General features: G+C 38.2%; 1 protein-coding gene across 1 annotated transcript; it reads left to right on the forward strand.

Annotated features, from left to right (window-relative positions):
• The first annotated feature begins 1416 nt into the window (after positions 1-1416).
• LOC112974340 (parvalbumin, thymic CPV3) lies at positions 1417-4241 on the forward strand. Its single transcript, XM_026083194.1, has 4 exons — positions 1417-1477; positions 1848-1980; positions 2440-2549; positions 4216-4241. Exons 1-4 carry the CDS (start codon positions 1417-1419, stop codon positions 4239-4241), a joined length of 330 nt encoding a protein of 109 aa, XP_025938979.1.
• The last annotated feature ends 6341 nt before the right edge of the window (positions 4242-10582 follow it).

The raw sequence follows: 10582 nt of genomic DNA on the forward strand, positions 1-10582 counted from the left end.
CATGTATGTGTGTTGTAACATGTATATAAATCTATCTCCACACTAGCAAAGTATTATTCCTACAGCTTCAAGTAAGTTTATTATTGATTTCATGTAATTTAAAATATTCAAAATAGATTAAGTAGGCCATCCGAGTATACGTAACCTTTCAAGCAATACAGTTAACAAGATTACCTTACTCAGCTTTACCTAGTTTCTGAGTTTTGCTGTCCCTGAAGGCATTGGCTTCTGCTCTGTCCCTGATCAGGGATAGCACTGTAATTTTGCAAATGGTTAGGAAATGCAAAGTGAAGCTTGCTGCAGAAAGATCACCCCAAATGATGCCACGCTTTCCCCTATCTTAGCGACAAGTTATCTTTGTCAGAATGACACATTGTCACCTCAGCTCTTTTGTCTCCAGCTTCTCCATACACCCCAGAGAATCTACAGGCTCAGGGAAACCAAACTGGCTTCTTTTCGTAAGGGTTTGACCGCTTCCAGTGAGTGACTTTGAAGTCCAGGGGTTAACTGAAAATCTTCAGAGTTTAAGCAAATATGTTTTGATGGCAGAGCTGTACTTAATTAAGCACAAGTGGATTTATTAAAAAATTGTTGTTCTTGTCCATATTATCTTAGGATATAAATAGAAAGAAAAGTTTAATTAGTTAGGGAAGAAATTTGAGCTAGGTCTCAAATCAAACATTTGATCCATGAAACAGTAACCTAAGTAGTGGTTATTGTCACCTTTTGAATCCTTTATAAGCCAGAGTGGCAAGCCATAGCCAACATTACTATTTTGCCTGGTATCTCCTCAGCTATTTTTCCTTTACCTAGCTGAGAAAACTACAAAGGTGAGCAGCTGACCAGAGATTAATTAGATGAAATTACTGTGCAGGGTTGTACCAGTAGTAAGTACAATAACCATTGTTCTAAGATTTTAACTGCTGGAATTACATATGGATGGACCTTATGTAGATAAGTATCAGTTTTCTTTTTATTCTTCGGAGTTGATGGGGGAGAAAACAAAAGCAAACCTTCTTGTCTTTCTTTTTTCCACTGCATATCTTGTTTTCTTGTATTGCCAAATGCCATGCATTCCAGTAAGACTAATGACTGGATTAACTGTTGCATAGAGTCTAAAAAATCTGCTCTACTTAAATAGGAAGCAGGTAATAGATAAAAAATTGGTCGCCGACTCACATCATCATTTACATAATCAAACTCATTAAAAAGTTATTTCAGCACTGCTCTTTTTAAGGAAATAATGTGCTAAGTATTATAATTTGTTTAGAAATAGCAGTAATGTCAGTTTGAATCAGGAGTCTTGCGAGCCAGTTACTACAATATTCTTCAAAACTTTGAAGAAAAAAGTTTATTGTAAGATGCATTTGCATTTCATGAGTTTGTTTGTCATACCCTATTTTGAACAGATTTAAAATGAGCATCACAGACATTCTAAGCCCTTCTGATATTGCTGCTGCTCTGCGGGACTGCCAAGGTGAGAAAACAATTAAAACTAAAAATCTGTTGTTTTGTGAGACACATGGCAAGTTTAATTCAGTCCCAAAGGAGTACTGAAGAGGTGCATACTGGAAACCAATTTGTGTTGTCTCTTTACCTAGTTGCTTCAGTATATTTGTTCATGACTATTTCATATTGTCAGTAGTTTGCGTGTGTAACTTACAACCATATAATTTTTTTGATGCTTAGGAAGGTGTGGTACAGTATGATAATATTCATTCTTTGACAGCCTTTACCTACCTTTCATATTTAGAACAATTAAAACGTGACAAAGCAATAGCCTCAGACCGTTCAGGAACAGTGAACGCAGTGGTCTGGGGTTAATTTATTTATTAATTTATTTTCAGCTCCAGATTCCTTTAGTCCCAAAAAATTCTTTCAGATCAGTGGGATGTCTAAAAAGAGTAGCAGTCAGATCAAGGAGATCTTCCGGATTCTCGACAACGATCAAAGTGGCTTTATTGAGGAAGATGAGCTCAAGTAAGGATTTTCTGTGTTGCCTTAACTACTAGTAAGAGACTATCAAAAAATCAACACTTTTTTTTTCAAAACTGTATTGTAAAGGTGAGCGCAGGTTATGCTAAACACATGACCAAACCTTCAGTAGATTGTGAATGGTGTAAAATGGTGTATTAAATAATACAAATTATTTAACAATTTATATAAACCAAATTATTAAATAACTGACTTTAATGCCCAGTACAGCAAAAATATAACTCTTGGGGCTACATTTTGGTAGTGGGCAGAAATAAACATATCAGGACTGCACTTACAAAGCAGAAATGTATATGATGAAGATTTAGTTTGTCAAACAAAGCAACCTTTGGAGGACTTGGCTACTGGAGTAACTAATTGCTTTATGGAGAGCAGTTTGATTATGCAGCCAGCATAAAAGAATATTATTCTATGAAAATCATAACCAAAGGTGCTTTCTTCTAGATATTTTCTTCAGAGGTTTGAATGTGGAGCCAGAGTGTTGACCAGTTCAGAAACTAAGACCCTCTTGGCAGCTGCAGATCATGATGGGGATGGTAAAATTGGGGCTGAAGGTATTAACTTATTTATAAACACAATAATGCTCCTCAGGATGTGTTGTAAATGATGGGTGATTCTCTTTTCTTCTATGTTGATTGTACACTAATTTAACTCCAGTGAATTTGCTGAAACCCCTGCAGTAGCAACCTGCGTGAGGGCAGAAATGGTCCCTGATCTTATAGGTTCATCTCTGCAACTCCTTATGCACAAGCAGGTTAAAAAAAAACAAACCAAAACCAAACCAAACAAACAAAACAAACCACCCAGGCTGTCCTAAGGAACCTTCTCATTGCTACTCACTCATTCACAAATTTCCTGTTGTTTCAAAAGGAACAGTAGCCTGTTTCTCCTTCCACTTACCCCGGTGTAAAGCAGCACTAGCAGCACTAGTAATATACAAATGTCAAACCGAGAACAAAAGAACCAGCCCTATATAGCAGGATCACCACCTGGTCACACACATCGGCTGATTTACAGCAGTATCTCCCAACAGAAATCCCCCTCAGATCAGTGAAACCATACCCAATATGCAAGGCTCAGGCGCAGGTAGTCCAATATACGTTTTGCATAACATGGAAAAGAGAATGATCAAGTATCATTATCCTGGGCATGAGATCCCACAAAGGGCTTTGTGCATGTGGCTGGATGCTATTATCTCCAGCGGTGGGTTAAGGATCTGACAGGAAGCAGTGGTTGTTTTAGGACGCATCATATTGCACCAACTCCATGGAAATGCCAATGTGATTTAGTGGCTGCCCAGCACAACAGAAACCTCCTGATTTCATAATTCCATGCTTCCATGTCCCATTTGGGCAGGAAGCACACACACACACACGCACACATAGGAACACACACACACACACACACACACACACACACACACACAGAAAGGCTTGGAGACAATGGCAACTTCTCTCATGAGAAGCAGGCTGCAGAGAAGAGCATGAAAGGGGCTTAGGGAAGAGCATAGAGGGAATGTGCTGGTGTGCAGATTTCCTAGCTCACTGTGCAAGGGGAGGACTGAACTCTTCTGTTTCTTTGGAAGGTATTAAATTCAGTTCCTTAGGAAATGTCCCAGGATAAACACACATGATGTATGAAGCAACCTATATACTAATATAATTCTCCAGGGATGGGACCGAGCAGATACTCTAACTCACACAAACCAAACAATTAGAAGATCTTCTAAAAAGCAATATCCTAGTGTGCAACACAGTGCTTGAATGTCATACTACTTGAAACTCCAAAACATTTTTGGCTTTTGATTATGCTCTAAATCAACACTTCTCAATTGCTGAAGCACTACAAACAGCTAATAAAATACACAGAGACACTTTTAACTCTTTTACTGAAGTCCTTAATTTCTTCTTTCACAAATTCCATATTAGCCATTCCATTATTTTTGCCCAAGATCACTATTAAGCAGAGTAGGCTAAAACTACTACGGGCATCTTATTGTTCCCTATAAATGTTAGCAAAGTGCTACCTTTCCATCTATTGTTTGGAGCGGGAAGTTTGAGCAATGTCTTTCTTTCATATACCTTTCTTCCCCTTTGGTCATCTGTTAGCACCTGCTTTCTGTTCATTCCTTTTCTAAATCTCTTGATAAACCACTAATCTTTTATTTCCAATCCTCTTAAATTACTATTTCTACTGCAAATATTCTCTTATCTTTTGCAGAATTCCAGGAACTGGTGCAGTCTTAGAGGTGCAAAGAGAACAAACAAGATAGAATTGGGATGAATCTGCAAGAGAAACTCCAAAACTTTGAAAATCAGGAGTCCCTTATTTATTTATTTGACAGTGTCTGTTACTTGTTCATTGCTTTAGCAACATATTGAAACACTGCTTAATGATTTTTTCATTGTGTGGACCATTTACAATGTTCTAAACTCTACTTCAGCAGACACTTCCCTTAAAAATATCCAATAAAAATTAATCATATGCTGTAGCATGTGTCTATTTTTCTGACCACTAAGCTGAGATGTGTGAATTCTTAAACTAAAAGTGTTAATCTCTTAAAGATCTTGATCTTACTAGAGCTTCATATATGGCTCATCTTTTGAAATCAGTGGTAGTTCTGTCTACAAAAGTCTAGCTAGGTCAAGCTTGAAGTTCTCAAACACTCAGCTCTTAGTCAAAGTCTAAGGGCTCAGCTATAGCTGGGAGGTAGATGAGGATAAAATTTCACTGACTTTCAAGTGAAAAGCAGTCATAGGTTTTGCTTTAGAAATGGTTTCTGCATGAACCTCTTGCAGTTTCAAACTGATCATTACATTAACCAATTAAGAGAACAAGAAAGTAAAAGCTATAAGCTCTCCTGCAGAAAACAAAATTAAAGAGAAGCTATATGGGCTTGAGGCTTCAGACAACTGTGAGGCTTTAAAAAACAGAGGGGAAGCAAAACACATTCCCCTTGGTGACTGTTTCTAGGTTTCTTAACAGGGAGGACAAAAATGCAAAGGAAGAACTTACAGAAATGTAAGCATGTTGAGATAGCACTAGCATATTCTACTAGGTATTTACAGGCTGTGTCTGCTATATTAAAAAATGTCCTTCACAAAAAGCATTTATCTCTGGGGATGCTGAAGAAATGCTTTTTTATCAACAAACAATAATTCAGTCATTAGAAAAGATGCTCTGATACTCTGATGGAGTATTTATGTATTCATTTCCTTTCACAGCATTAATAAGTGCTCTAAACTGCAGTTAACACATGCACACGTCTTGAACTGTAGAGGTTTGCCTTTCTTTTGGTACTAAGAGAGCTTTACCTTTAAAATCAGTACAAGATTGGAACCAAGTTCTAGTGTCAGTCACAATTTTGGAACTTCACTGGAATCCGATACAAAACATCTCAGTAAAGGAAAGAATGCTTTATAGTTGCTGCAGGTTCAGTCTGTTTCTTCCTCTGCTGCAAATGGTTATGTTTAAAAGGAACTGCATTTTTTCTTCTCATAAGTCTCTGCAAATACCAGTAATAATGGAGAAGAGCACCAAAAAAGAGCTGAACTGTTTATGAGATAACCAGCTGTTGCCAGGGAAAACACTAAAGAACCTGAGCACACTTAAGAGAGGGACTATATATCTTGCACAGCAACAAAGCCACAAAGACAGACTTCAAATGGCTAATGCTTCGATACGCTGCACCCTTTTCTCTCTCCCAACCTGTGTTTTGCAGGTCTAAAATAAAAGTAATTGAAAAATTCCTGTTGGCCTCAAATGTATTCATCATTGAAGCACAAGCGTTTAAACAAATTAAATTTCTACTTTACACATTGTGAAAAGAAGTTCCTGGAGTGCCATCATCCAAAACAGCCTAGGCAGCAGCACCACTACAAATTCTATACTGATCCATTTTTCACCTTTACCCCTTCTCTGCAGCCATCTCTTTCAGGAGAAGAATAAAGGAGCACCAGCCAAAAACCATTGAACGCCTTTTAAACAAACATACGTAGATTCGTAGCGTGACATAGATTAACCCAAAATTCTTAACAGTTGATAGTTGAAAACAGAATTTTTGTCCCATTTCAAAATGTTTTCAGGAAGCTTCATTTACTTGTTTGTACGCTTGGACACTCGGTAGAAATGTGAGCATTTAGTAAGGTCATCACATATTTTTTTTCTTATTGTGCAAAAATAATACTAACATAAACTGATAAAAAATGAACCTTGAATTTGATTAATAAGATATTTTGCAGCATTAAGAAACATGCTCACCTGGCATAAATCACTAGCGTTTCAGTGACTTAAACAAGAGCTACTTGGATTTCCACAAGCTGAGGATCTGGCCCGTAGAAGTGTTCACAGCGTAAGATGGATGTCACAGGATAGTCACAAGAAATGAAGTGTGTTCTTGGCAATGGAACCAGTCTGATGACAGAAGGGCCTTGGACTAGTTCACATGTAAGTAACAAACAAACCTGTTCTCTCTTTCACTGACAATTAAGTGTCCTGACCTTCACTAATCATATTACACTAAGCAGCAAATGCATGTCAAATAAAGGATTTTCTAGCTGCTTATATACTCCCACCTCTATCTCCTCTCAGTGTCTCAGCCTTTGCACCACAGATGTAGGCAAGGAAACCTACAGGCAAAGTACAAATTCTGCTATTCTCCACTAAGATGCAACACATTTACTAGAGCAGGTCCCTGGACAGTAGGTGGACAGAAGAATTGTACAGTGCCCTGGTCCACAACAGATTTTAGAGGGAATCAGAACTGTCTTTGTTTCCCCAAAAGAAGAATATATCACAGTTATTTGCATCGGAAGTTCCTGTAATACAGCCAAACTACAAGACTTACTTAAAGAGGCAAGAAACAAGAAGACTAGGGAAGAATTTCTTAGCAATCACCCTGACACATAACCTTTTTTGCCAGAAATTTATGTAATGTCTTTAGAATAATCTTGGTCAACATTACCAACTCAAAATATGCTTCAATTGTTTTTTTATAGCTGATTATTGAATATATATTATAGTAGGACACTAGAACACTAAATAAGAAAGGTACACCCACTTGTTCTAATTGAGATAGTCTATCTGCAACATCCAAAGTATTGCACTTAAAGGAACCTTTCTACGCATTTCCTTTGGGGGAAAAAAAGACCTACCAAAAAATAATATACATATATATAGTACAGCAGCTGCCATTTTGAGAGATCATTATTCTCCACAGGAGTTTGTATTTTAAGTAATGGGAAACTCACTGACTTGTAGGATTTCTGATTTCTGAAATGGGTGAAACTTTTAAAGTCAAATCAATTTATCACTTTCCTGGAATCCTTGAAACCAGATCATACTTTCAAATTCCAATGGTCTTGTCTCTAAAACCTTTGGTGGTGGTAACTCAAACTGGGTTTGCTCATTGATAGAGAAACCTCTCTGCACCCATAGCCTAAAACAAAAGGTCATCAGTAAGCCTTATTCTAGAGACACTGAGTATGCAGAATTCCCATTATTTCCAAGCAGAGATCTGCAACTGAGAAAGCTCTTGGCAGGGCTTTATTGACTGATGAGGAAGGAAAAACTTAAGATATTTACCAAATTCGAAGTATACAACATGTCGTATCATTTAACACATGGATATGAATGCTCACTGAAGGCAATGAGCAGCCAGTCTCTATAATCATTTTATTTTTAATGAACAGGATGAAAATAAAAACTGCATTAATCAAATGCAGTCAGTACAGTACAAAGACTTGATACGAAACACAGCATTCAGAATCAGCTACTACTGACATCTATGCTTACAAATTGCAGCAAAAGATGCAACTAGTTCTCAGAAAAGAACTGCCACTTATAAATTGTATTCTAAAATTATTTACTAGACACAACAACTATAAAATGCATTTTTGGAAAATACAAGAATACTTGTGATTCCAAAAAGAATACAAGTCTCTAGAGTTCCATTTCAAGTTCATATTATTTACCCCATCATATCCTGTTCCACACTTCCCTGTCTGTGAATAGTTATAATTAAAATAAAAAAGTAAAAGAAAAAATAGTGGCCCACTCAACCTTCCAGCACAGAAAACAATGCCGTACCTTCAATATGTCAAAAAATGACACAATTCTTCATGTCATTCTCTCTTCTATTTCCTACTGTGATGAGCAAGGAAATAATTAACATATTACTGTAGTTCATCTTCAGAGCTGCAATCCTTTTAACTGTCCAGTCTCTTTCTCATCCTCTGTTCCCAACTTTTCTTTCACGTCTAGGCATTCTTATTAAACCCATTAAACAAATCAAAACATTGAAAACTTCACATATATCTCAAGTTTGGTGTACAAGTAGTTTTGTATTGCTATTCAGTGATATTGTACCCTTAATTATAACCAAAACTAGTGTAAAATTACCTTCTATTATAAAACCTCTGATTCTGCCAAGCATATAAATCTATTATTAAATCATCTCTACTCACCAAGCACTCAAAATTTGCTCACGTTCCTTGACATCTCACTAAGGGCAAATCTGGGAGAGATGAATGATACTCTTAGAGGCAGGACCCCTGCAACTAGATGCAACATTATATTTTCACATAGCGCTACAATGGCCTGTTACAATATTAACAAACAATGTATCCTAGGGATACACGGGCATTGTGCTTTTTTGCTGGATCACAGCACTACTTTGTGATTTATTTGCTAAACTAATCCCAAACTGCTGAGTCCGCACATTCATTAACACATTTAGACCACATACTGTCAATGAACAGCTATTTGATCTGTCAGCTGTATTTATTTACAGCTGTCAGCTCTAACACCCAGAGTGATTTATAGTTTATCTTTTTGTTAAGTCTGCTACTATGCAGCTGACGGAAATGCTCAAAATAGTACCTAGGAATAGGGTCAACAAGCCAGAAAGTATGACTACACAGTGATGAAAATATTACTCTTTCTTATTCCAACTTCATTTTTTTAATAAGCTGGAAAGCACTAATGATGTTCTTAATTATTTGTCTCCTGATGTAGTGGTTATCCTCTGTCAAATTTCAAATGTAACTTTTAAACTTATGCAGCAGTTTAATTTTATGTAATCATTGGCTGGGAATCACATTTCAAACTCAGGGTGATCTGATGTCACTTTGCAAATGTCAAGGTGTGGTGTTACTGCACATACAATTAAGAAGATGGGATGAAATCGGAACCACAATCGAAGTCTCTTCCTGCCCTGTTAATATGTGCATTAGAGAAGTAATAATTTAAATTAATTGAATCTATTATCACATACTCTTTGCAGCTTCTCACAAATGCTTCCACCAAAAAAGGTGTCAAGTTACTGATGAGATTGCATTGAGGGAAATTTTATTTTAGCAATCACTACACACACAATTTCCCTCCCTAGGGAAACTTCGGCATGTAAACACCTTCCTTGGCAATCACCAATTAAAGCAAGTATCCACTGTCCATGCCTCCACAATATATCCCTTGCAATAGTATTTTTATTACAGCAGTAAATAGGCATCCAGTCATAGACCAGGATCTCAGCTGTATTACATCCTGAACTAACACAGATCTAAAGAATTATCCCTACACAAGCCAAAATCCACTGTCACTATAGTTTTAGTACTTCTTCAGAAACAAATTAAAAAACTCGACTATCAACACCACCAATTTGAAGAATTTCGGTGTTTTAAGTGAGTAGTACAAATTAATTTCCTCCTCTGGTCCTGATCACCACTACCTGTAATAGACTGGGGGGGGGAAGGGCAGGGGCGCTTTCCTTTTTTTCTTTTAATATATTCAGTACTGACTGGATGCTCTCAAAAACTGTCTCATCTGTGTCAAAGCCTTCCTATGGACAGATCATAAGTCTCAATGGCTTATCTGAGCACACAGCTGAATTCTCACAGCCACAGAACAGGAAGCTGGAATTAGCCAATTCCGGATGCCTCATCCGGACATGCATGGCCTGATCCTTATTCAGCCTGGGCTTTGGGAAGCCCTGCGGACACCAGGGCTTTCCTCACCCCACTTCCTCACGCTTGCACAGAGGCAGGTCATCTCCTGCCCTGGCCCCTCTGCAACACCTACATTAAACTAGAAATCAGACCACTCCCGCAGCTTTGGAAACAGTTCCTACAGCCACTGACTGGACGTCTTGGGTCTGCCGGTACGTGGGTCTTGGGGAGCTCAGCATATTGTGTCACCCCTACCTGTCCTCTCCTTCTCTCAGTCCTTAACGCAACGTGAGGTGCCCCTGAGGTCTTGAGAGGTTTGGGTTAGACACCACAAGCATGGGCATGAAAGGTGATGCACGAGCAATGAAATCTGCATGCATGTCTGTACACACACGTGTTAATAGAAATAGAACTTATTCAGTCTCCACCTTGAGCCAGCCTCGGCAGGCCCGAGCATGCAGCCCTTCTTGCTTGCTGCACCACACCTCACAGCCAGCCAACGCTTCCATTTTGTGCCTCTTTTTCCCTCACAGGAGGCAGCCCCCTCCATTTTGCACCTCTACACCCTCACGGGAGGCAGCCCCCTCCATTTTGCGCTTCTTTCCCCTCACAGGAGGCAGCCCCCTCCATTTTGTGCCTCTTTC

The sequence above is a fragment of the Apteryx rowi genome, unplaced genomic scaffold (assembly GCF_003343035.1).
Source record: "Apteryx rowi isolate R43461 unplaced genomic scaffold, aptRow1 scaffold_6, whole genome shotgun sequence".
In the NCBI taxonomy this organism is placed as follows: Eukaryota; Metazoa; Chordata; class Aves; order Apterygiformes; family Apterygidae; genus Apteryx; species Apteryx rowi.

What these genes read in the sequence shown, in the direction of transcription:
- LOC112974340 (XM_026083194.1), top strand. Translation starts at nt 1,417, where the DNA reads ATGAGCATCACAGACATTCTAAGCCCTTCTGATATTGCTGCTGCTCTG. An exon ending in TGCTCTGCGGGACTGCCAAG is followed by an intron (nt 1,478 to 1,847) that starts GTGAGAAAACAA and finishes ATTTATTTTCAG; the next exon opens with CTCCAGATTCCTTTAGTCCC. An exon ending in ATTGAGGAAGATGAGCTCAA is followed by an intron (nt 1,981 to 2,439) that starts GTAAGGATTTTC and finishes GCTTTCTTCTAG; the next exon opens with ATATTTTCTTCAGAGGTTTG.